This window comes from Scyliorhinus torazame, chromosome 8, assembly GCF_047496885.1.
Source record: "Scyliorhinus torazame isolate Kashiwa2021f chromosome 8, sScyTor2.1, whole genome shotgun sequence".
Taxonomy (NCBI): Eukaryota; Metazoa; Chordata; class Chondrichthyes; order Carcharhiniformes; family Scyliorhinidae; genus Scyliorhinus; species Scyliorhinus torazame.
In genome coordinates, this window is record NC_092714.1 from 871,644 (window position 1) to 899,224 (window position 27,581).

The following is a 27,581-nucleotide window of genomic DNA, read 5'->3' on the forward strand; positions in this document are numbered from 1 at the left end:
TGATAATCGACAGCCCCGGGTCTGATAATCGACAGCCCCGGGTCTGATAATCGACAGCCCCGGGTCTGATAATCGACAGCCCCGGGTCTGATAATCGACAGCCCCGGGTCTGATAATCGACAGCCCCGGGTCTGATAATCGACAGCCCCGGGTCTGATAATCGACAGCCCCGGGTCTGATAATCGACAGCCCCGGGTCTGATAATCGACAGCCCCGGGTCTGATAATCGACAGCCCCGGGTCTGATAATCGACAGCCCCGGGTCTGATAATCGACAGCCCCGGGTCTGATAATCGACAGCCCCGGGTCTGATAATCGACAGCCCCGGGTCTGATAATCGACAGCCCCGGGTCTGATAATCGACAGCCCCGGGTCTGATAATCGACAGCCCCGGGTCTGATAATCGACAGCCCCGGGTCTGATAATCGACAGCCCCGGGTCTGATAATCGACAGCCCCGGGTCTGATAATCGACAGCCCCGGGTCTGATAATCGACAGCCCCGGGTCTGATAATCGACAGCCCCGGGTCTGATAATCGACAGCCCCGGGTCTGATAATCGACAGCCCCGGGTCTGATAATCGACAGCCCCGGGTCTGATAATCGACAGCCCCGGGTCTGATAATCGACAGCCCCGGGTCTGATAATCGACAGCCCCGGGTCTGATAATCGACAGCCCCGGGTCTGATAATCGACAGCCCCGGGTCTGATAATCGACAGCCCCGGGTCTGATAATCGACAGCCCCGGGTCTGATAATCGACAGCCCCGGGTCTGATAATCGACAGCCCCGGGTCTGATAATCGACAGCCCCGGGTCTGATAATCGACAGCCCCGGGTCTGATAATCGACAGCCCCGGGTCTGATAATCGACAGCCCCGGGTCTGATAATCGACAGCCCCGGGTCTGATAATCGACAGCCCCGGGTCTGATAATCGACAGCCCCGGGTCTGATAATCGACAGCCCCGGGTCTGATAATCGACAGCCCCGGGTCTGATAATCGACAGCCCCGGGTCTGATAATCGACAGCCCCGGGTCTGATAATCGACAGCCCCGGGTCTGATAATCGACAGCCCCGGGTCTGATAATCGACAGCCCCGGGTCTGATAATCGACAGCCCCGGGTCTGATAATCGACAGCCCCGGGTCTGATAATCGACAGCCCCGGGTCTGATAATCGACAGCCCCGGGTCTGATAATCGACAGCCCCGGGTCTGATAATCGACAGCCCCGGGTCTGATAATCGACAGCCCCGGGTCTGATAATCGACAGCCCCGGGTCTGATAATCGACAGCCCCGGGTCTGATAATCGACAGCCCCGGGTCTGATAATCGACAGCCCCGGGTCTGATAATCGACAGCCCCGGGTCTGATAATCGACAGCCCCGGGTCTGATAATCGACAGCCCCGGGTCTGATAATCGACAGCCCCGGGTCTGATAATCGACAGCCCCGGGTCTGATAATCGACAGCCCCGGGTCTGATAATCGACAGCCCCGGGTCTGATAATCGACAGCCCCGGGTCTGATAATCGACAGCCCCGGGTCTGATAATCGACAGCCCCGGGTCTGATAATCGACAGCCCCGGGTCTGATAATCGACAGCCCCGGGTCTGATAATCGACAGCCCCGGGTCTGATAATCGACAGCCCCGGGTCTGATAATCGACAGCCCCGGGTCTGATAATCGACAGCCCCGGGTCTGATAATCGACAGCCCCGGGTCTGATAATCGACAGCCCCGGGTCTGATAATCGACAGCCCCGGGTCTGATAATCGACAGCCCCGGGTCTGATAATCGACAGCCCCGGGTCTGATAATCGACAGCCCCGGGTCTGATAATCGACAGCCCCGGGTCTGATAATCGACAGCCCCGGGTCTGATAATCGACAGCCCCGGGTCTGATAATCGACAGCCCCGGGTCTGATAATCGACAGCCCCGGGTCTGATAATCGACAGCCCCGGGTCTGATAATCGACAGCCCCGGGTCTGATAATCGACAGCCCCGGGTCTGATAATCGACAGCCCCGGGTCTGATAATCGACAGCCCCGGGTCTGATAATCGACAGCCCCGGGTCTGATAATCGACAGCCCCGGGTCTGATAATCGACAGCCCCGGGTCTGATAATCGACAGCCCCGGGTCTGATAATCGACAGCCCCGGGTCTGATAATCGACAGCCCCGGGTCTGATAATCGACAGCCCCGGGTCTGATAATCGACAGCCCCGGGTCTGATAATCGACAGCCCCGGGTCTGATAATCGACAGCCCCGGGTCTGATAATCGACAGCCCCGGGTCTGATAATCGACAGCCCCGGGTCTGATAATCGACAGCCCCGGGTCTGATAATCGACAGCCCCGGGTCTGATAATCGACAGCCCCGGGTCTGATAATCGACAGCCCCGGGTCTGATAATCGACATCGCAGGGTCTGATAATCGACATCGCAGGGTCTGATAATCGACATCGCAGGGTCTGATAATCGACATCGCAGGGTCTGATAATCGACAGCCCCGGGCCTGACAATCGACATCGCAGGGTCTGACAATCGACATCGCAGGGTCTGACAATCGACATCGCAGGGTCTGACAATCGACATCGCAGGGTCTGACAATCGACATCGCAGGGTCTGATAATCGACATCGCAGGGTCTGATAATCGACAGCCCCGGGTCTGACAATCGACATCGCAGGGTCTGATAATCGACAGCCCCGGGTCTGATAATCGACATCGCAGGGTCTGATAATCGACATCGCAGGGTCTGATAATCGACATCGCAGGGTCTGATAATCGACATCGCAGGGTCTGATAATCGACCTCGCAGGGTCTGATAATCGACCTCGCAGGGTCTGATAATCGACCTCGCAGGGTCTGATAATCGACCTCGCAGGGTCTGATAATCGACCTCGCAGGGTCTGATAATCGACCTCGCAGGGTCTGATAATCGACATTGCAGGGTCTGATAATCGACATTGCAGGGTCTGATAATCGACATTGCAGGGTCTGATAATCGACATTGCAGGGTCTGATAATCGACAGCCCCGGGTCTGATAATCGACAGCCCCGGGTCTGATAATCGACAGCCCCGGGTCTGATAATCGACACCGCTGGGTCTGATAATCGACAGCCCCGGGTCTGATAATCGACCTTGCAGGGTCTGATAATCGACAGCCCCGGGTCCGATCATCGACAGCGCCGGGTCTGATAATCGACAGCCCCGGGTCTGATAATCGACAGCCCCGGGTCTGATAATCGACAGCCCCGGGTCTGATAATCGACAGCCCCGGGTCTGATAATCGACAGCCCCGGGTCTGATAATCGACAGCCCCGGGTCTGATAATCGACAGCCCCGGGTCTGATAATCGACAGCCCCGGGTCTGATAATCGACAGCCCCGGGTCTGATAATCGACAGCCCCGGGTCTGATAATCGACAGCCCCGGAACTGATAATGGACAGCCCCGGGTCTGATAATGGACAGCCCCGGGTCTGATAATGGACAGCCCCGGGTCTGATAATGGACAGCCCCGGGTCTGATAATCGACAGCCCCGGGTCTGATAATCGACAGCCCCGGGTCTGATAATCGACCTTGCAGGGTCTGATAATCGACAGCCCCGGGTCTGATAATCGACAGCGCAGGGCCTGATAATCGACAGCGCAGGGCCTGATAATCGACATTGCAGGGTCTGATAATCGACATTGCAGGGTCTGATAATCGACATTGCAGGGTCTGATAATCGACATTGCAGGGTCTGATAATCGACATTGCAGGGTCTGATAATCGACAGCCCCGGGTCTGATAATCGACAGCCCCGGGTCTGATAATCGACAGCCCCGGGTCTGATAATCGACAGCCCCGGGTCTGATAATCGACAGCCCCGGGTCTGATAATCGACAGCCCCGTGTCTGATAATCGACATCGCAGGGTCTGATAATCGACATCGCAGGGTCTGATAATCGACATCGCAGGGTCTGATAATCGACATCGCAGGGTCTGATAATCGACATCGCAGGGTCTGATAATCGACATCGCAGGGTCTGATAATCGACATCGCAGGGTCTGATAATCGACAGCCCCGGGTCTGATAATCGACAGCCCCGGGTCTGATAATCGACAGCCCCGGGTCTGATAATCGACAGCCCCGGGTCTGATAATCGACAGCCCCGGGTCTGATAATCGACACCGCAGGGTCTGATAATCGACAGCCCCCGGTCTGATAATCGACCTTGCAGGGTCTGATAATCGACAGCCCCGGGTCTGATAATCGACAGCGCAGGGTCTGATAATCGACAGCCCCGGGTCTGATAATCGACAGCCCCGGGTCTGATAATCGACCTTGCAGGGTCTGATAATCGACAGCCCCGGGCCTGATAATCGACAGCGCAGGGCCTGATAATCGACAGCCCCGGGTCTGATAATCGACATTTCAGGGTCTGATAATCGACAGCCCCGGGTCTGATAATCGACAGCCCCTGGTCTGATAATCGACCTTGCAGGGTCTGATAATCGACATCGCAGGGTCTGATAATCGACATCGCAGGGTCTGATAATCGACATCGCAGGGTCTGATAATCGACATCGCAGGGTCTGATAATCGACATCGCAGGGTCTGATAATCGACATCGCAGGGTCTGATAATCGACAGCCCCGGGTCTGATAATCGACAGCCCCGGGTCTGATAATCGACAGCCCCGGGTCTGATAATCGACAGCCCCGGGTCTGATAATCGACAGCCCCGGGTCTGATAATCGACAGCCCCGGGTCTGATAATCGACAGCCCCGGGTCTGATAATCGACAGCCCCGGGTCTGATAATCGACAGCCCCGGGTCTGATAATCGACAGCCCCGGGTCTGATAATCGACAGCCCCGGGTCTGATAATCGACAGCCCCGGGTCTGATAATCGACAGCCCCGGGTCTGATAATCGACAGCCCCGGGTCTGATAATCGACAGCCCCGGGTCTGATAATCGACAGCCCCGGGTCTGATAATCGACATCGCAGGGTCTGATAATCGACATCGCAGGGTCTGATAATCGACATCGCAGGGTCTGATAATCGACATCGCAGGGTCTGATAATCGACAGCCCCGGGCCTGACAATCGACATCGCAGGGTCTGACAATCGACATCGCAGGGTCTGACAATCGACATCGCAGGGTCTGACAATCGACATCGCAGGGTCTGATAATCGACATCGCAGGGTCTGATAATCGACAGCCCCGGGTCTGACAATCGACATCGCAGGGTCTGATAATCGACAGCCCCGGGTCTGATAATCGACATCGCAGGGTCTGATAATCGACATCGCAGGGTCTGATAATCGACATCGCAGGGTCTGATAATCGACATCGCAGGGTCTGATAATCGACATCGCAGGGTCTGATAATCGACCTCGCAGGGTCTGATAATCGACCTCGCAGGGTCTGATAATCGACCTCGCAGGGTCTGATAATCGACCTCGCAGGGTCTGATAATCGACCTCGCAGGGTCTGATAATCGACCTCGCAGGGTCTGATAATCGACATTGCAGGGTCTGATAATCGACATTGCAGGGTCTGATAATCGACATTGCAGGGTCTGATAATCGACAGCCCCGGGTCTGATAATCGACAGCCCCGGGTCTGATAATCGACAGCCCCGGGTCTGATAATCGACACCGCTGGGTCTGATAATCGACAGCCCCGGGTCTGATAATCGACCTTGCAGGGTCTGATAATCGACAGCCCCGGGTCCGATCATCGACAGCGCCGGGTCTGATAATCGACAGCCCCGGGTCTGATAATCGACAGCCCCGGGTCTGATAATCGACAGCCCCGGGTCTGATAATCGACAGCCCCGGGTCTGATAATCGACAGCCCCGGGTCTGATAATCGACAGCCCCGGGTCTGATAATCGACAGCCCCGGGTCTGATAATCGACAGCCCCGGGTCTGATAATCGACAGCCCCGGGTCTGATAATCGACAGCCCCGGGTCTGATAATCGACAGCCCCGGGTCTGATAATGGACAGCCCCGGGTCTGATAATGGACAGCCCCGGGTCTGATAATGGACAGCCCCGGGTCTGATAATCGACAGCCCCGGGTCTGATAATCGACAGCCCCGGGTCTGATAATCGACCTTGCAGGGTCTGATAATCGACAGCCCCGGGTCTGATAATCGACAGCGCAGGGCCTGATAATCGACAGCGCAGGGCCTGATAATCGACATTGCAGGGTCTGATAATCGACATTGCAGGGTCTGATAATCGACATTGCAGGGTCTGATAATCGACATTGCAGGGTCTGATAATCGACAGCCCCGGGTCTGATAATCGACAGCCCCGGGTCTGATAATCGACAGCCCCGGGTCTGATAATCGACAGCCCCGGGTCTGATAATCGACAGCCCCGGGTCTGATAATCGACAGCCCCGTGTCTGATAATCGACATCGCAGGGTCTGATAATCGACATCGCAGGGTCTGATAATCGACATCGCAGGGTCTGATAATCGACATCGCAGGGTCTGATAATCGACATCGCAGGGTCTGATAATCGACATCGCAGGGTCTGATAATCGACATCGCAGGGTCTGATAATCGACATCGCAGGGTCTGATAATCGACATCGCAGGGTCTGATAATCGACAGCCCCGGGTCTGATAATCGACAGCCCCGGGTCTGATAATCGACAGCCCCGGGTCTGATAATCGACAGCCCCGGGTCTGATAATCGACAGCCCCGGGTCTGATAATCGACAGCCCCGGGTCTGATAATCGACACCGCAGGGTCTGATAATCGACAGCCCCGGGTCTGATAATCGACCTTGCAGGGTCTGATAATCGACAGCCCCGGGTCTGATAATCGACAGCGCAGGGTCTGATAATCGACAGCCCCGGGTCTGATAATCGACAGCCCCGGGTCTGATAATCGACCTTGCAGGGTCTGATAATCGACAGCCCCGGGCCTGATAATCGACAGCGCAGGGCCTGATAATCGACAGCCCCGGGTCTGATAATCGACATTTCAGGGTCTGATAATCGACAGCCCCGGGTCTGATAATCGACAGCCCCTGGTCTGATAATCGACCTTGCAGGGTCTGATAATCGACATCGCAGGGTCTGATAATCGACATCGCAGGGTCTGATAATCGACATCGCAGGGTCTGATAATCGACATCGCAGGGTCTGATAATCGACATCGCAGGGTCTGATAATCGACATCGCAGGGTCTGATAATCGACATCGCAGGGTCTGATAATCGACATCGCAGGGTCTGATAATCGACATCGCAGGGTCTGATAATCGACATTGCAGGGTCTGATAATCGACATTGCAGGGTCTGATAATCGACATTGCAGGGTCTGATAATCGACATTGCAGGGTCTGATAATCGACATTGCAGGGTCTGATAATCGACATTGCAGGGTCTGATAATCGACAGCCCCGGGTCTGATAATCGACAGCCCCGGGTCTGATAATCGACAGCCCCGGGTCTGATAATCGACAGCCCCGGGTCTGATAATCGACAGCCCCGGGTCTGATAATCGACAGCCCCGGGTCTGATAATCGACAGCCCCGGGTCTGATAATCGACAGCCCCGGGTCTGATAATCGACACCGCAGGGTCTGATAATCGACAGCCCCGGGTCTGATAATCGACCTTGCAGGGTCTGATAATCGACAGCCCCGGGTCTGATAATCGACAGCCCCGGGTCTGATAATCGACAGCGCAGGGTCTGATAATCGACAGCCCCGGGTCTGATAATCGACAGCCCCGGGTCTGATAATCGACCTTGCAGGGTCTGATAATCGACAGCCCCGGGTCTGATAATCGACAGCCCCGGGTCTGATAATCGACAGCCCCGGGTCTGATAATCGACAGCCCCGGGTCTGATAATCGACAGCCCCGGGTCTGATAATCGACAGCCCCGGGTCTGATAATCGACATTGCAGGGTCTGATAATCGACATTGCAGGGTCTGATAATCGACATTGCAGGGTCTGATAATCGACATTGCAGGGTCTGATAATCGACAGCCCCGGGTCTGATAATCGACAGCCCCGGGTCTGATAATCGACAGCCCCGGGTCTGATAATCGACAGCCCCGGGTCTGATAATCGACAGCCCCGGGTCTGATAATCGACACCGCAGGGTCTGATAATCGACAGCCCCGGGTCTGATAATCGACCTTGCAGGGTCTGATAATCGACAGCCCCGGGTCTGATAATCGACAGCCCCGGGTCTGATAATCGACAGCGCAGGGTCTGATAATCGACAGCCCCGGGTCTGATAATCGACATTGCAGGGTCTGATAATCGACCTTGCAGGGTCTGATAATCGACAGCCCCGGGTCTGATAATCGACAGCCCCGGGTCTGATAATCGACAGCCCCGGGTCTGATAATCGACAGCCCCGGGTCTGATAATCGACATTGCAGGGTCTGATAATCGACAGCCCCGGGTCTGATAATCGACATTGCAGGGTCTGATAATCGACATTGCAGGGTCTGATAATCGACAGCGCAGGGCCTGATAATCGACAGCCCCGGGTCTGATAATCGACAGCCCCGGGTCTGATAATCGACAGCCCCGGGTCTGATAATCGACAGCCCCGGGTCTGATAATCGACAGCCCCGGGTCTGATAATCGACAGCCCCGGGTCTGATAATCGACAGCCCCGGGTCTGATAATCGACAGCCCCGGGTCTGATAATCGACAGCCCCGGGTCTGATAATCGACAGCCCCGGGTCTGATAATCGACAGCCCCGGGTCTGATAATCGACAGCCCCGGGTCTGATAATCGACAGCCCCGGGTCTGATAATCGGCAGCCCCGGGTCTGATAATCGGCAGCCCCGGGTCTGATAATCGGCAGCCCCGGGCCTGATAATCGGCAGCCCCGGGCCTGATAATCGGCAGCCCCGGGCCTGATAATCGGCAGCCCCGGGCCTGATAATCGGCAGCCCCGGGCCTGATAATCGGCAGCCCCGGGCCTGATAATCGGCAGCCCCGGGCCTGATAATCGGCAGCCCCGGGCCTGATAATCGGCAGCCCCGGGCCTGATAATCGGCAGCCCCGGGCCTGATAATCGGCAGCCCCGGGCCTGATAATCGGCAGCCCCGGGCCTGATAATCGGCAGCCCCGGGCCTGATAATCGGCAGCCCCGGGCCTGATAATCGGCAGCCCCGGGCCTGATAATCGACAGCCCCGGGCCTGATAATCGACAGCCCCGGGCCTGATAATCGACAGCCCCGGGCCTGATAATCGACAGCCCCGGGCCTGATAATCGACAGCCCCGGGCCTGATAATCGACAGCCCCGGGCCTGATAATCGACAGCCCCGGGCCTGATAATCGACAGCCCCGGGCCTGATAATCGACAGCCCCGGGCCTGATAATCGACAGCCCCGGGCCTGATAATCGACAGCCCCGGGCCTGATAATCGACAGCCCCGGGCCTGATAATCGACAGCCCCGGGCCTGATAATCGACAGCCCCGGGCCTGATAATCGACAGCCCCGGGCCTGATAATCGACAGCCCCGGGTCTGATAATCGACAGCCCCGGGTCTGATAATCGACAGCCCCGGGTCACCACAGCAGGTGGGCATGGTTGTCATCTTCCAAAATTCTGTGTATTCTGGAACAGCCTCAGCAGGTTGTGGGGGTGACAAATGTAACCCCGCTGTTTAAAAAAGGAGGGTGGGGGTAAACCGGCCATTAACGACCGTTTAGACTAGCAGCAGGAGCAGGGAAAGTGCTTGAGTCTATTATAAAGGATTTGATAACAGGACACTTCTAAAATATGAATGAGAACCTCGCCATGGGTTTAGGAAAGGCAAATCCTGTTTGACAAATCTTTTGGCGTTTATTGAGGATGTAACTAGTAGAATAAATCTGGGTGCACCAGTAGATGTGGTGTCTTTGGATTTTCAGAGAGCTTTTGATAAAGTTCCACAAAAGAGGTTAGTGAGCAAAATTAAAGCACATGGGATTAAGTTGAATATATTGGTAGATTGAGAATTGATTCGCAGGGACTTCCGGTTGCGGCTATGCTGAGCTAAGTTCGGCAGCTCCCGCCAGAAACTGACCTTTGGGCTCTTTTGAGGGGCCCCAGCGACATTTGTTCGACGGTTCCCAGTGTGGGAAGGTGACAGTACGGTTCCCCCGGCACTGTATGGATTGGACCAGGAGTGGAGCAGTGAAAAAAGTAATTCTGGAGCAGCGGAAAGTGCGAGGGAGGAAAGCCAAGATGGCGGCGGGTGGAGACCAGGCAGCGTGGGCGCAGTGGGCGCAAGAGCAGCAGGAGTTTCTCAAGCGCTGCTTCACGGAATTGAAAGCAGAGCTGCTGGAGCCGATGAAGGCTTCGATCGACAAGCTGGTCGAGACCCAGAAGGCCCAAGGGGCGGCGATCCAGGAGGTGCGGCAGAAGGCCTCGGAGAATGAGGATGAGATATTGGGCCTGGCGGTGAAGGTGGAGGCGCACGAGGCGATGCATAAGAAATGGCAGGAGAAGTTCGAGGACATGGGGAATCTGTCGAGGAGGAAGAATCTGCGGATTCTGGGTCTCCGGGAGGGAGTGGAGGGGTCGGATGCCGGAGCATACGTGGTCACGTGCTGAACACGTTGATGCGCGCGGGTGCCTTCCCGAGGCCCCTGGAACTGGAGGGGGCCCACCGAGTCCTGGCGAGGAGACCCAAGTCTAACGAGCCGCTGCGGGCGGTATTGGTGCGGTTCCACCGCTTGGTGGACAGGGAGTGTGTCCTAAGATGGGCAAAAAAGGAGCGGAGCAGCAGGTGGGAGAATGCAGAGGTCCGTATATACCAGGGCTGGAGCGCGGAGGTGGCCAAGAAGAGGGCCGGGTACAATCGGGCTAAGGCGGTTCTGCATCGGAAGGGGGTGAAATTCGGGATGCTGCAGCCGGCGCTACTGTGGGTCACGTTTAAGGACCGGCACCACTACTTCGAGACGCCGGAGGAGGCGTGGACCTTTATTCAGGCTGAAAAGTTGGACACGGACTGAGGGTCGGTTGTGAGGGGAGGTCGCGGGGGGGCTACTGTGGTTACTGTGCTTTGGGGGATGTTCTGTTCTGTATTGTTTCCTTGGGTGCTGGGTGGGGTAGGGTGAAATAGTTCGAAGTGGGGGTTTTGTGAGAGTGTGGGTGTCGGTGGTTGGAAAGACGGTGCCCCGTTGGGGGGAGGGGAGATGGGAGGTCCGAGGTGGGGGAGCTGGGATTGGGTCGCAACAGGGAGCTGCGCCAGAGAGGGCGGGGCCAGTCTGATGCAAAGCGCGGCCTTTTTCCTGCGCTAGGGAAGGAAGGGGGCAGAGCCGGGGGGGGGGGGGTGTTGGAGAGGAGCGCCCGCTGATGGACAGGAGGGGGGGGGAACTACCACACTGGGGGGTCGATGGAGTGGCGGGAGTGGCTGATAACTTGGAATGTGAGGGGTCTGAACGGGCCGGTCAAGATTGCCCGGGTGTTCGCGCACCTGAAGGGATTGAAGGCAGATGTGGTTATGCTCCTGAGACGCATTTGAAGGTGGCAGATCAGGTTAGGCGGAGAAAGGGGTGGGTAGGGCAGGTTTTCCACTCTGGGTTGGACGCAAAGAATCGAGGGGTGGCGATTTTGGTGGGGAAGCGGGTGCCGTTTGAGGCGCTGAACATCGTGGCAGACAAGGGAGGTAGGTATGTGATGGTGAGTGGTAAGCTGCAGGGGTGCGGGTGGTATTAGTGAATGTATATGCCCCGAATTGGGACGATGCCGGATTTATGGGGCGGATGTTGGGCCGGATTCCGGACCTGGAGGCAGGGAGCTTGATAATTGGGGGGGGGGGTGGAGGGGACTTCAACACGGTACTGGATCCAGCATTGGACTGCTCCAGGTCCAGGACGGGTAAGAGGCCGGCGGCGGCCAAGGTGCTGAGGGGGTTTATGGACTAGATGGGACGAGTGGACCCATGGAGGTTTGTCAGGCCGGGGGCCAGGGAATTTTCTTTTTTTTCCGGATTGACTTCTTCGTTATGAGCGGGGCGCTGATCCCGAGGGTGGAGGACACGGAGTATTCGGCCACAGCCATCTCAGACCATGCCCCGCACTGGGTGGAGCTGGAGCTAGGGGAGGAGAGGGACCAGCGCCCGCTGTGGCGCCTGGATGTGGGCTTGTTGGCGGATGAGGAGGTGAGCGGGCGGATGCGGGGGTGCATTGAAAGCTATCTAGAGGCTAACGATAATGGGGAGGTGCAGGTGGGGGTGGTCTGGGAGGCGGTGATTAGGGGAGAGCTAATCTCCACTAGGGCCCACAAGGCGAAGAAGGACAGCAGAGAGAGGGAGAGATTGGTGGGGGAGATTTTAAGGGTGGATAGGAGGTATGCAGAGGTCCCCGATGAGGGACTACTCGAGGAGCGACAAAGCCTCCAGGCCGAGTTCGACCTGTTGACCACCAAGAAGGCAGAGGTGCAGTGGAGGAAGGTGCAAGGGGCGGTGTATGAGTACGGGGAGAAGGCGAGCCGGATGTTGGCACACCAGCTGCGGAAGCAGGAGGCAGCGAGGGAGATTGGGGGAGTTAGGAATAAAGGGAGGAACACGGTGCGGAGTGTGGTGGGAATAAATGGGGTATTTAGAGACTTTTATGAGGGGCTGTATAGGTCTGAGCCCCCGACGGATTTTTGGATCGACTGAGGTTCCCGAGGGTGGAGGAGCAGGTGGCTGGGCTTGGGGCACCGGTAGGGCTGGAGGAGCTGACTAAGGGGCTGGGGAGTATGCAGGCGGGGAAGGCACCGGGGCCAGATGGGTTCCCGGTGGAATTTTACCGGAAGTACATGGACCTGTTGGGCCCACTACTGGTGAGGGCTTTCAATGAGGCGAGGGAGGGGGGGGCCCTACCCCTGACGATGTCCAGGGCGCTGATCTCGCTGATCTTGAAGCGGGACAAGGACCCATTACAGTGTGGGTCGTATAGGCCAATCTCTCTCCTCAATGTGGATGCGAAGCCGTTAGCGAAGGTGTTGGCTACCAGAATTGAGGACTGTGTCCCGGGGTGATTCACGAGGACCAGACTGGTTTTGTTAAGGGAAGGCAGCTGAATACCAATGTGCGGAGGCTCCTTAATGTAATCATGATGCCTACAGTGGAGGGGGAGGCGGAGATAGTGGCGGCGATGGACACGGAGAAGGCCTTCGATAGGGTGGAGTGGGGGTACCTCTGGGAAATGTTGAGGAGGTTTGGGTTCGGGGAGGGGTTCATTAGTTGGGTTAGGCTACTTTACGAAGCCCCGGTGGCGAGAGTGGCTACGAATCGGAGGAGGTCGGAATACTTTTGGCTGTACCGGGGACGAGGCAAGGGTGCCCCCTGTCCCCCTTGCTATTTGCATTGGCAATTGAGCCTTTGGCTATGGCTCTAAGGGAGTCCAGGAACTGGAGGGGGCTGGTCCGGGGTGGGGGGGAGGAACACCGGGTGTCGTTGTATGCCGATGACCTGTTCCTGGAAGTGGCGGATCCAGTGGGGGGGATGCCGGAGGTGATGCAGATCCTCAGGGAGTTTAGGGACTTTTCCGGGTACAAGCTCAATGTGGGGAAAAGTGAGCTTTTCGTGATACACCCAGGGGACCAGGGAAGGGGGAAAGACGAGCTTCCATTGAAGAGGGCGGAAAGGAGTTTTCGGTACCTAGGGATCCAGGTGGCCAGGAGCTGGTGGGCCCTACACAAGCTCAACTTGACGAGGCTGGTGGAGCAGATGGAGGAGGAGTTTATGCTGCCACTCTCCCTGGCGGGTAGGGTACAGTCGGTAAAGATGACGGTGCTCCCGAGGTTCCTTTTTATATTCCAGTGCCTCCCCATCCTGATCCCTAAGGCCTTTTTTAAGCGGGTCAGTAGGAGTATCATGGGATTCGTGTGGGCGAAAAAGACCCCGAGGGTGAGAAGGGTGTTTCTGGAGCGGAGTAGGGACAGAGGAGGGTTAGCGTTACCTAATCTGTGTGGGTATTACTGGGCTGCCAATGTGGCGATGATGCGCAAGTGGGTAATGGAGGGGGACGGGGTGGCATGGAAGAGGCTGGAGATGGCGTCCTGTGTGGGCACGAGTCTGGGAGCGCTGGTGACAGCACCGCTGCCGCTCCAGCTGACTAGGTACACCACGAGTCCGGTGGTGGCGGCGACTTTGAAAATTTGGGGGCAGTGGAGGTGCCACGGGTGAGGTAGAGGCTTTGGTTTGGTCCCCGATCCGGGAGAACCATCGGATCGTCCCGGGGAGAATGGATGGAGGGATCCTGAGCTGGCACAGGGCAGGAATTAGAAGGATGGGGGACCTGTTTTTAGATGGGACGTTTGCGAGCCTTGCGGCGCTGGAGGAAAAATTCGGGCTTCCCCCCGGAAATGCCTTCAGGTACATGCAGGTAAGGGCGTTTGTAAGACGGCAGGTGAAGGAGTTCCCGCTGCTTCCAGCACTCGGGATCCAGGATAGGGTGCTTCTCGGGGGTGTGGGTTGGAGAGGGCAGGGTCTCGGTGATCTACCAGGAGATGCGGGAGGAGGAGGAGACCTCGGTGGAGGAGCTAAAGGGTAAATGGGAGGAGGAGCTTGGGGAGGAGATAGACGAGGGTGCGTGGGCGGATGCCCTGGGTAGGGTTACTACTTCCTCCTCTTGCGCCAGGCTTAGCCTGATACAATTTAAGGTTCTTCACAGAGCGCATATGACAGGGATGAGGCTGAGCAGGTTCTTTGGGGTGGAGGACAGGTGTGGGAGGTGCTCGGGGAGCCCAGCAAATCACACCTACATGTTCTGGGCGTGCCCGGCGCTGGATGGGGTTTGGAGGGGTATTGCGAGGAAGGTGTCTAAGGTGGTGAACACCCAGGTTAAACCGAGCTGGGGGTTAGCACTATTTGGGGTATCGGACGAGCCGGGAGTGCAGGAGGCGAAAGAGGCCGGTATTCTGGCCTTTGCGTCCCTGGTAGCCCGGCGGAGGATTCTGCTACACTGGAAGGATGCGAGCCCCCGAGCGTGGAAGCCTGGATCAGCGACATGGCAGGGTTCATTAAATTGAAGAGGGTAAAATTTGCCTTGAGAGGGTCTGTGCAAGGGTTCTTAAGGCGGTGGCAACCGCTCCTAGACTTTCTAGCGGAGCGTTAGGAGGTGGTCAGCAGCAACCTGGGGGGGGGGGGGGGGGGGGGGTGCACTGTGTTTATTATTGCTTAATGGGGGGTTTGTATTTTGGGGGAATTCGTGATGTAGTTGTAAGATGTTTATTTATGTGTTCTTTGTTTTTCTTTTTTCTGTAAGGGGTTTGTTGAAAATATGTAAATATGAAAATATGTAAAAATTTGAATAAAAATATTTCTGGGGAAAAAAAGAGAATTGATTCGCAGACAGGAAACCGAGTCGGAAAAATGGGTCTGTTTCGAGTTTGCAAGCAGTGACAAGTGGGGTCCTGCAGGGAACACTGCTTGAACCCCAGTTATTCATAATATAAATCAATGATTTGGATAAAAGAATCAAATATAATATTTCCAACTTTGCTGACTGCACAAAACTATGTAGAATTGAGAGTGGTGAGGAGGATATTATTAGGCTTCAAGGAGATTTAGACAAGTTGAGTGAATGGGCAGATACATGGCAGATGCAACATAACGAGGATACATGTACAGTTATTCACTTCAGTAGGAAAACCAGAATGGCAGAGTATTATTTAAATGGTGATAGATTGGGAAATGTTGATATACAGAGGGACCTGGGTGTCCTTGTACACCAGTCACTGAAAACAAACCTGCAGCAAGCAGTTAGGAAGGTAAATGGTATGTTGGCCTTCATTGGACGAGGACTCGAGTGCAGGAGCAAGGAGGTCTTACTGCAGCTGGGCAGGGCCTTAGTGAGACCACACCTGGAGGATTGTGTGAAGTTTGGGTGTCATTGCAGCGAAGGTTCACCAGACTGACTCCTGGGATGTCAGGATTGTCTTAGTTGGAGAGTTTGGGCCGACTGGGCCGATATTCGCTGGGGTTTAGAAGCAAGAGAGGGGATCTCACTGAAACGTATAAAATTCTGACAGGGCTGCACAAACTGGATGCAGAGATGTTATTGCCTCTTTGGGGGGGGGGGGGGTGGTCTAGAACAAGAGGCCACAGTCTCAGGATACGGGATAGACCATTTCGAATTGAGATGAGGAGGAACTTCTTCACTCGGTGGTGAACCTATGGAATTCTTCCCCACAGAAAGCTGCAGAGGCCAAGTCAATGGATATATTTCACAAGGAAATAAATAGATTTCTAGATTCTAAAGGTGTCCAGGGGTATGGGGAGAGTGGGAGTATGGTGTTGGGATAGAACATAGAACATTACAGCGCAGTACAGGCCCTTCGGCCCTCGATGTTGCGCCGACCTGTGAAACCACTCTAAAGCCCATCTACACTATTCCCTTATCGTCCATATGTCTATCCAATGACCATTTGAGGATTGGCCAGAATCATATTGAATGGTGGGTCAGGCTGGAAGGGCCAAATGGCCACTCCTCTTGTTTCTAAGTTTTTTAGAGAGTTCGTTGACGGGGGGAATGGGTGGGTGGGGCGGTGGGAGGGTTTGGTGAGGGGGGAGTGGCTGGGTGGGAGGGTTTGGAAGCAAATTGATGCTTTGTCTGAAATGGGCAGCACGGTAGCACAGTGGTTAGCACTGTTGCTTCACAGCACCAGGGTGCCGGGTTCGATTCCCGACTTGGGTCACTGTCTGTGCGGAGTCTGCACGTTCTCCCCGTGTCTGCGTGGGTTTCCTCCGGGTGCTCCGGTTTCCTCCCACAAGCCCCGAAAGACGTGTTTGTTGGGTAATTTGGAGATTCTGAATTCTCCCTCTGTGTACCCGAACAGGCGCCGGAGTGTGGTGACTAGGGGATTTTCACAGTAACTTCATTGCAGTGTTAATGTAAGCCTACTTGTGACACTCATAAAGATTATTATTATTATTTTCTCTTGAAGTGGGAGGGGATTGGTTAGTTCTCTGGTGGTACATTTATTCAAATTGCCCTGGGGTGGGAGTGGGGTTCTTGGACATAGTTGTGTGTGTGATAGCACTGGCCTGGTCTTCAGTAACATCTCCTCACTTTCTAAACCCACCAGCTGAAGTCACTGGGCTACCTGTGCGGTCTGATCTCGGAGGAAGGACCCGATTCTGAAGATCTGAAAAGGACAGTGGATGTTTTGTCAGGGCTGGGAGCGGAACGCCCTGAGACTGGTAACTGGCAATTTGCACCGTTTCCCATCAATCTCTCTGTTCCTCGGCTCTCCTGTTCTCTCCTCCCCCCACCCCTCCCCACCCCCACCCCCGCCACTTCACTGATTATGTATATGTGTTGTACACAGTCAATTCCATCACTTTTATTTAAACAAAAGGTGAGTTTATGGTTGCTGTTTAGTCTGTTCCTGTCCTGAGGGGACGGCTCGGGGTTACTGGCATGGGTATCAGTCCCTGTGAATCACCCATTCTAGTGTGACTGATGCACAGCAGCTGGGATTGTGCTGTGTGCTGGGACTGTTCACTTGTGGCATTACTTTTCACTAATCAATCAGGGTGAGTAGTCCTTCAGCACTAAAATCCCACACGTGTCTGAGGCACCCCTTTCACATTACATTCCCTCCGCAGTCATTTGGCAGCTACAGATGAACCCTGGCTCACTGTGGATACAATCTTTCACATTCTTACCCACAGGCTGTACAATTCTGTTCAGAAGCACCCCCTCCCCACAAACTGACAAAATCGGAGCAGAAGTAACCATTCAGCCCCTCAAGCCTGCTCCATCAGTCAATAAGATTATTGCAAATCTGTTTATGTTTCAAATTGCACATTTCCATCTACTCTGGATAACCTTTGATCCTCTTTCCCAACAAGAATCTATCTGCCTCCGCTTCAATGATTTGTCTTCTCCTCATCTCTGTCTTAAAAGGGAGGCTCCTGATTTTAAAACTGTGACCCCTAGTTCTGGACTCAGCCACATCCTTTCCACCTCCACCTTGTCCAGGGTCTGATATCCTTCAATCAATCCACCCTCACTCTTCTAAACTCCAGTGGAAACAGCCCCGGTCTGTCCAAGCTTTCCTCATTAGACAACCCACTCATTCCTGGTATCAATCGAAGAACCTCTGCACCGTCTCCAAGGCATTTTCATCCTTCCTTCAATAAAGTGACCAAAACTGCACACCGTATTCAGCATGTGGTCTCATCACTGCCCAGTATAACACAGTATTCGACAGAGGGTCTCATCACTGCCCAGTATAACACAGTATTCGACAGAGGGTCTCATCACTGCCCAGTATAACACAGTATTCAGCATGTGGTCTCATCACTGCCCAGTATAACTGAAAAATAATACCCTTAGTTTTCTGCTCAATTCCTCGTGTAATAAAGGCTAGCATTCCATTATCCTTCTTGCTGTACCTGCATACCTAAAATCACTGTTTCTTTAAGACAGATAGATAGATTCTTGATTAATAAGGGGATCAGGGGTTATGGCAGGAAGACAAGAGAATGGGGATGAGAAAATATCAGCCATGATTGAATGGCGGAGCAGACTCGATGGGCCGAGTGGCCTAATTCTGCTTCTATGTCTTATACTAACTTTTTGTGACTCGTGCACGGGAACACCTAGATCCCTCTGCTTGTCAGAATTCTGCAGCCAGGACAGCACAGTGGTGCAGTGGGTTAACCCTGCTGCCTCTTGGCGCCGAGGTCCCAGGTTCGATCCCTGCTCTGGGTCACTGTCCGTGTGGAGTTTGCACATTCTCCCCGTGTCTGCGTGGGTTTCACCCCCACAACCCAAAGATGTGCAGACTAGGTGGATTGGCCACGTTAAATTGCCCTTAATTGGGAAAAGTGAATTGGGTACTCTAAATTTATAAAAATAAATACATAAATTGCCCCTTAATTGGAAAAAATGAATTGGGTGCGCAAAATTTTTAACAAAAGAATTCTCAAGCCGTTCTCCCTTTAAGTAACACTCTGCTTCTTTATTCTACCTGCCAAAGTGAACAACTGCACACTTTCCCACATTATATTCCATCTGCCAGATTTTTGCAACACACTCAATCTCCCTGTACCCATCTGCAAACTCCACATGTCCTCTTCACAACATATTTTCCTACTTATCTTTGTGTCGGTTACAAATTTATCTACCGCGCCTTCACTCCCCTCACTTAAGTCATTGATGCAAGTTGCCAAAGGTTGAGGCACCAGCATAGACACCTGCGGGTTTCCACTTGTCACAACCTGCCAATCAGAAGTAGACCCATTTATCCATACTCTCTGGTTTCTGCCAGCAGCCGGTGTTCTATCCAGCCTAATATTTTAGCACCTACACCATAAGCTTCTATTCTAGGGTGGCACGGCAGCACGTGGTTAGCACTGTTGCTTCGCAATGCCATGGACCCAGTTTCGATTCCCGGCTTGGGTCACTGTCTGTGCGGAGTCTGCATGTTCTCCCCGTGTCTGTGTGGGTTTCCTCCGGGGCCTCCGGTTTCCTCCCACAAGTCCCAAAAGACGTGCTGATGGGTGAATTGGACATTCTGAATTCTCCCTCTGTGTACCGAACAGGTGCCGGAATGTGGCGACTAGGGGATTTTCACATTCATTGCAGTGTTAATGTAAGCCTTGTGACACTAATAAAAATTATTATTTTCTGCAATATCCTTTGAAGTGCCACCTTATGAAATGCTTTCTGGAAATCCAAGTACAGTACGTATACAGGCTTCCCTTTATCCACAGCACACGTTACTCCTTCAAAAAACTCCAATATATTGGTTAAACATGATTTCTCTTTAACAAAGCCATGTTGACTCGTCCCAATTACGTTGTGTTTCTCTAAGCTAAAACCACTTTAATGATCGATTCTAGCACCTTCCCCACTACAGATGACACGCTAACTGGCTGATAGTTTCCTGTTTCTGCCTCTCTCCCTTCTTGAAAAGAAGAGCTACATTTGCTACTTTCCAGTCTGATGGAACCTCTCCGGAATCTAATGAATTTTGGAAAATTAACACCAACACATCTACTATCTCATTAGCCACTGTTTTTGAAAACTCACCACTATTCTTAGAAGTCCCCCTATACCAAAAAGGGCCGACATTCTAAATGGTGACCAGGGATTCTCACTCCCTGACTCCGATGCAGGCTTCAGTGGGTGCTATTCAGGTCAAACTATGTTTTCAAGTTATCCCCCGGTATAACCCATACCTTCACCGAAGATTTCGCCTACTTACCACTTAGTAGCATCGATCCTGGGTCCCGCGTTGCTAAGTAAGTAAAGTAGACTTTGGAATAACCACTATTTCAGGTTAAATTAAGTTATTTTATTATTATATTTTTTCTTTTAAAAGCTGCAATTACTGTCTTTACAGAAAGGAAAAAGACCTTGCTTCTGGATGCTTCTGGTTGGTTGAGGGGACCTTCAGGCCCACCTTGACAATCAATGTTTTTAAAGTCTGGTCTTCTTTAGATGAATTCGCTGATGAGCTCGGTTGCTGTGTCCTATCTTTCCCATGTACCGAGCTGTGAGAGCTGGCTCTGCTGGCTATCTCTGAGCTGACTCTGCCTACTCTTTAAATTCTAGTCTTCCTTCGATGTATTAGCTGTTTTGGCTCGGCTGCTTTGCCCTGTCCCTTTCCCATGGCCGAGCTGACTGTAATCTGACTCTGAGCTGCTTGTTCCTTCTCTGCTTCTCCGCCTCTCTCCCTCTGAGTTATGGTTCTGGTAGTTCTTGCTCTGGTCTCTAGGTTTATATTCTCTTTCTAACAGTTATTAAGTTTTTATGACTTTATTGTAAAGTAACTCTTATTTCACTTTGATAGTAAAAAGTAACTTTGATCTAAACATTCTAATCCAACTAAGTATTCATTTTGACATAACCTCACCTCTCAGAGTGCAGAGAGAGAGGGTGAGACTTCAGTAAAGAGCGCGGAGAGAGAGAGGGTGAGACTTCAGTAAAGAGCGCGGAGAGAGAGAGGGCGAGACTTCAGTAAAGAGCGCAGAGAGAGAGGGCGAGACTTCAGTAAAGAGCACAGAGAGAAAGGGCGAGACTTCAGTAAAGAGCGCGGAGAGAGAGAGGGCGAGACTTCAGTAAAGAGCGCGGAGAGAGAGAGGGCGAGACTTCAGTAAAGAGCGCGGAGAGAGAAAGGGCGAGACTTCAGTAAAGAGCGCAGGGTGAGAGAGGGCGAGACTTCAGTAAAGAGCAGAGAGAGAGGGCGAGACTTCAGTAAAGAGCGCGGAGAGAGAGAGGGCGAGACTTCAGTAAAGAGCGCGGAGAGAGAGAGGGCGAGACTTCAGTAAAGAGAGCGGAGAGAGAGAGGGCGAGACTTCAGTAAAGAGCGCGGAGAGGACGAGACTTCAGTAAAGAGCGCGGAGAGGGCGAGACTTCAGTAAAGAGCGCGGAAAGAGAGCGGGCGAGACTTCAGTAAAGAGCGCGGAGAGAGAGCGGGCGAGACTTCAGTAAAGAGCGCGGAGAGAGAGGGCGAGACTTCAGTAAAGAGCGCGGAGAGAGAGAGGGCGAGACTTCAGTAAAGAGCGCGGAGAGAGAGAGGGCGAGACTTCAGTAAAGAGAGCGGAGAGAGAGAGGGCGAGACTTCAGTAAAGAGCGCGGAGAGAGAGGGCGAGACTTCAGTAAAGAGCGCGGAGAGAGAGAGAGGGCGAGACTTCAGTAAAGAGCGTGGAGAGAGAGAGGGCGAGACTTCAGTAAAGAGTGCGGAGAGAGAGAGGGCGAGACTTCAGTAAAGAGCGCGGAGAGACAGGGTTAGGGATTCCGCTCTCGGGTAAGACAGCTGTTTGTTTGTTTCAAAATTGGGGGAAAAAAACGGTATTGTGACGTCACACGAGACTGTGACCTGATTGGCTGAAAGTCAGACTGGGCTATATTTGAATATCTGGCATTGTTGATTTAAATACTAGTTTTGATTTGACTTAGATTACCATTTTTAAGTTGATTTAAATTACTATTTTTAATTTGATTTAAGTAACTTTTTTAATTTCAATTAAATAACTATTTTTAATTTGTTGTCAGATCAAGAGGGATAAGTACGCCTTTTTTTAAAAAAAAATAATAATAATCTAATTAAATAGTCCACGGGGATTGGATTTAATCTGACACAAAAACATCTTTCTAAAGTTTAATTTCAAAGGTTTAATTTAAAGGAATAATTCATGGCAGGACAGCTCCAAGGTGTGGTCTGCTCCTCTTGCTCCATGTGGCAGGCTGGGGACAGTTCCAGTCCCCAGGGTCAGCATGTGTGCAGAAGTGACTCCAGTTGCAGCTCCTGGAAGCTCGGGTTTCAGAGCTGGAGTGGCGGCTGGAGACACTGGAGCATCTGCGAGTCGGAGAGCATCGAGGTTAGCACGTATTGAGAGGTGGTCACACCGCAGGCTCAGACTCTGAAGGCAGAAAGGGAATGGGTGACCACCAGACAGAGCAAGAGAGCGAGGCAGGTAGTGCAGGAATCTCCTGTGGCCATTCCCCTACAGAACAGATATACCGTTTTGGATACTGTTGAGGGGAATGGCCTCTCAGGGGAAAGCAGCAACAGCCAAACTTGTGGCACCACGGTTGGTTCTGCTGCAGAGGGGAGGGGTGATAAGTGTGACAGTGCAATAGTTATAGGGGATTCAATTGTAAGGGGAATAGACAGGCGTTTCTGTGGCCGCAAACGAGACTCCAGGATGGTGTGTTGCCTCCCTGGTACTAGGGTCAAGGATGTTTCAGAGCTGGTACAGGACACTCTGGAGGGTGAACAACCAGTGGTCGTGGTGCATATCGGTACAAACGACATGGGTAAAAAAAAGGGATGAGGTCCTAAAATCAGAATACAGGGAACTAGGAGGGAAGTTAAGAAATCGGACCTCGAAGGTAGTGATCTCAGGATTACTACCGGTCAGAGTAGAAATGACAGGATATGTAGGATGAATAGGTGGCTGAAGGGATGGTGTCAGGGGGAGGGTTTCAGATTCCTGGGGTATTGGGACCGGTTCAGGGGGAGGTGGGACCTGTACAAACTGGAATGGTTACACCCCGGCAGGACTGGAACCGATGTCCTCGGGGGGGGGGGGGGGGGGGGTGTAGAGCGGTTGGGGAGAGTTTAAACTAATGTGGCAGGGGGCTGGGAAACGATGCAGGAAATTGGAAGGTAGTAAAACAGGGACAGAAACAAAAGACAGTCAGGGGGAAAGTGTGAGGCAGAGAAGCCATAGTCAAAAATCAAAAAGGGCGACAGTACAAGGTACAGTGTGAGGGGAGCTCAGTGAATAGGACCAGGAATACTAAAAGAAATAAAACCGGAAGTGAAAACATGAATGGAAAGTGACGCGGCAGGTTGTTACATGAAGACAAGGAAAATTAGGAGAAACGTTAAGAGGAAAAATAACTTGGGAGAGGTTACAGATCGAGGTGTTAAGATTCAGAACAGAGGTAAAAAAGCCAACATAAGTGTACTTTACCTGAATGCTCGTAGTATTCGGAATAAGGTAAATGAGTTGATGCTGCAAATCATCGTGAATGACTATGATTTAGTGGCCATTACTGAAACATGGTAAAGGATGGAGTATTGTGTTCAGTTTTGGTCTCCTTACTTGAGAAAGGACGTACTGGCACTGGAGGGTGTGCAGAGAAGATTCACTAGGTTAATCCCAGAGCTGAAGGGGTTGGATTACGAGGAGAGGTTGAGTAGACTGGGACTGTACTCGTTGGAGTTTAGAAGGATGAGGGGGGATCTTATAGAAACATATAAGATTATGAAGGGAATAGATAGGATAGATGCGGGCAGGTTGTTTCCACTGGCGGGTGAAAGCAGAACTAGGGGGCATAGCCTCAAAATAAGGGGAAGTAGATTTAGGACCTAGTTTAGGAGGAACTTCTTCACCCAAAGGGTTGTGAATCTATGGAATTCCTTGCCCAGTGAGGCAGTTGAGGCTCCTTCATTGAATGTTTTTAAGATAAAGATAGATAGTTTTTTGAAGAATAAAGGGATTAAGGGTTATGGTGTTCGGGCCGGAAAGTGGAGCTGAGTCCACAAAAGATCAGCCATGATCTCATTGAATGGCGGAGCAGGCTCGAGGGGCCAGATGGCCTACTCCTGCTCCTCGTTCGTATGTTCTTACATGTCACCTTTTTTGCTCTGCCCGAGGGCGATGTTCTATTATTTTTGTTCTCTATTTCCCTTTCAGTTTGACACCTTCTAAGCTAACGCTCTGGTTCCCATCCCCCTGCCATACTAGTTTAAATGCTCCCGAGTGAATCGAGCAAACCTCCCAGTCAGGATATTGGTGCCCCTCGAGTTTAGATGCAACCCGTCCTTCTTGTACAGGTCGCACCTGCCCCGGAAGAGATCCCAATGATCCAGAAATCTGAAACCCTCCCTCCTACACCACCAGTTTAGCCACGTGTTTAGCTGGACTATCCTCCTATTTCTACCCTCATTGGCACGTGGCACAGGGAGTAATCCTGAGATTACGACCCTAGACATCCTGCTTCTTAGCTTACTGCCTGAAATGAAATGAAAATGAAAATCGCTTATTGTCACAAGTAGGCTTCAAATGAAGTTACTGTGAAAAGCCCCTAGTCGCCACATTCCGCCACCTGTTCGGGGAGGCTGTTACGGGAATCGAACCGTGCTGCTGGCCTGCCTTGGTCTGCTTTCAAAGCCAAGGTCTGCCGAACTCGCTGAACTCCTTCTGCAGGATCTTGTCACTCTTCCTGCCTATGTCATTAGTACCAGTGTGTACTACGACCTCTGGCTGTTCACCTTCCCCCTTCAGGATGTCCTGTGTTTGTTCAGAGACATCGTTGACCCTGGCACCAGGGAAGCAACATATCACCCTATTGACAGACTAGGTGATGGGGCAAAATTGTGGCAGATGGAATTTAACGTAAGAAAGTGAGGTTATCCATTTTGGTCCAAAAAAGGATAGAGCAGAGCACTTTCTAGATGGGTGTTGTAAGACTTCGTACTGTGCTCACCCCAGTCCAACGCCGGCATCTCCACATCATCACTTTCTAGATGGAAAGAGGTTGGGTACAGTGGATGTCCAAAGAAACATAGGGGCTGATATTGCACAGTGGGTTAAACACCTGGCTAGTAATATAGAACATTGCCAGCAGCACGGTTCAATTCCCGTACCAGCCTCCCCGAACAGGCGCCAGAATGTGGCGACTAGGGGCTTTTCACTGTAACTTCATTGAAGCCTACTTGTGACAATAAGCGATTATTATATTATATTACAGGGTTCAGGTGCAGACCCTTTATATGGCAGGAACAAGTGCAGAAAATAATCAAAATGGCTAATGGAATGTGAGCCTTTATATCACGAGGATTGGCGTGTAAAGAGTTGGGGGGGGTTATGCTGTAGCTTTACAAAACCCCAATTAGACCCCACTTGGAGTCACCCTGAGCAGTTCTAGCACCACTCGTCAGGAAGGATATTTTAGCCTTGGAGGGAGAGTAACGTAGCTTTACAATAATGAGACCTGGTCTACAGGGGTTGAGTTACGAGGAGAGATTACTCAATTTAGACCTGTTTTCGCTGGAATTTAGAAGTCTTAAGGGGTGATCTGATCCAAGTATTCAAGATATTAACAGTGAAAGACAAGGTCGATGAAGATGAACTATTTCCACTGGTTGGAGATTCAATAATTGGGGGCGTGGTCTAAAAATTAGGGCCAGACCGTTCAGGAGAGATGTTGGGAAGAAATTCTTAACTCACAGGGTGGTAGAGATTTGGAACTCTCTCCCACACTCCTCCTAGGTTGAAGTCTATCGACCTGGAGGCCACAGCTCTGTCAGTTTGCTCAGTACAGCTTTCCTCGAGTTTGTAATTTTACCAAGTTCCTCTTTCCCTTCCGCCTCCCGATTTACACCAATATTGGAATGTTTCCTGTATCCTCTGTAGTGGAGACAGAAGCAAAATATTTGTCCATTCAATCCGCCATTTCCTTATTATCTACTATTAACTCCCCATTCTCACTCTCCGGAGGACCAACACTTACTTTATTTACTCTTTGCCTGTTTAACTATCTGTAGAAACTCCTGCTATCCATTGTTAAATTTCTAGCTAGCTTCCTCTCATACTCTAATTTCTTTCTCCTGATTAACCTTTTAGTCCTTCTTTGCTGTTCTTCTTATTCTGACCAATCCTCTGACCGGTCACCCATCTTTGCACAGTTGTATGTTTTTCCTGAAGTTTGCTTTCCCTAACTTCTTTAGTTAACCACAGATGGTGGGTCCTCCCTTTCGAATATACTTATTCTTGGGGGGGGCGGTCTGCTTGGGAACTGCAATGAATGATTATCTCAGTGTGAAAGATCTGTAAACATTTGGATGCAGTTGGTCTTTGTTTCTTTGATCTACACTAAACACTGACATTTCTCCTGGTGCTCTCTTTCAGCAAATAGCCCACAAAGCCCCTACAAAACACTGAATGAAGCACTCTCATCTGTGGAGTCCTTTGAAAAGCACTACCTGGTAAGGCTGCTCTTCCACAGTACGTCCTGTTGCATCTGGGGGCAGGGTGGGGAAGGGGTGTGTGCGTGCGCGTGTGATATTCTTTCATGGGATGGGGGCAGCATTTATTGCCCATTCCTAATTGCCCACGAGAAGGTGGTGCTGAGCTGCCTTCTTGAACCGCTGCAGTCCCCGAGGTGTAGGTACACCCACAAACACTAATAAAGATGATTATTATTATTATTAGTGCTGTTGGGGAGGGAGTTCCATGTTTTGGCCCAGTGAAGGAACGGTGATATATTTCCAAGTCAGGATGGTGAGCGACTTGGAGGGGAACCTCCAGATGGTGGGGTCACAGGTATCTGCTGACCTTGTCCTTCCAGTTGGGAGAGGTTTCAGGTTTGGTTCAGTGGTAGATGGAGTGCAGATCAAGCGGACTGCTTTGTGCTGGATGTGTCGAGCTTGACGAATGTTGTTAGATCTGCCCTCATCCAGGCACGTTCCTCATAGGTGGCGGACAGACTTTGGGGACCCTGGAGGTGAGTTACTCTCGACGGAATTCCCATCCTCTGACCTGTTTTTGTAGCCACGTTATTTACATGGTTGACCCAGTCCAGTTTCTGGCCAATTGTAACCCGCAGGATGTTGATAGTGGAGGATTCTGCGAAGGTCATCGCATTGAATGTCAAGGGGTGGTGGTTAGATTCTCTCATTGGAGATGATCATTGCCTTGCACTTGTGTGACACACGTGCTGGGCGGCAAGGTAGCACAGGGGTTAGCGCTGCTGCTTCACAGCGCCAGGGTCCCAGGATTGATTCCCGCTGGGTCACTGTCTGTGCGGAGTCTGCACGTTCTCCCCGTGTCTGCGTGGGTTTCCTCCGGTTGCTCCAGTTTCCTCCCACAAGTCCCAAAAGACGTGCTGTTAGGTAATTTGGACATTCTGAATTCTCCTTCTGCACCTGAACAGACACCGAAATGTGGCGACTGGGGGGCTTTTCACAGTAACTTCATTGCAATGTAAGCCTACTTGTGACAAAAGAGATTATTGCTACTGCATAAATGTAACTTGCCACTTTGTCAGCCCAAGCCTGGATATTGGCCAGGTCTTACTGCAACGTCCACATACAGCACCTGATGAGATGCAAATGGAGCTGAACATTGTGCAAATCATCAGTAAACATCATC

At 52.4% G+C, this 27,581-nt stretch overlaps 2 protein-coding genes across 2 annotated transcripts in view; one reads left to right on the forward strand and one right to left on the reverse strand.

The window, feature by feature from the left end:
* LOC140427619 (ribosomal RNA processing protein 1 homolog B-like) overlaps positions 1 to 27,581 on the reverse strand; it is a 944,136-nt gene that overhangs the window by 610,331 nt on the left and 306,224 nt on the right. The gene's annotated exons all lie outside the window — the stretch shown is intronic.
* Positions 1 to 27,581, forward strand: part of trappc10 (trafficking protein particle complex subunit 10) — a 160,838-nt gene that overhangs the window by 48,238 nt on the left and 85,019 nt on the right. Inside the window, exons 9-10 of the mRNA XM_072513026.1 lie at positions 17,045 to 17,159; positions 26,340 to 26,416. Of these exons, the coding sequence (XP_072369127.1) occupies positions 17,045 to 17,159; positions 26,340 to 26,416 (192 nt within the window). The remainder of the gene's footprint in view (positions 1 to 17,044; positions 17,160 to 26,339; positions 26,417 to 27,581) is intronic.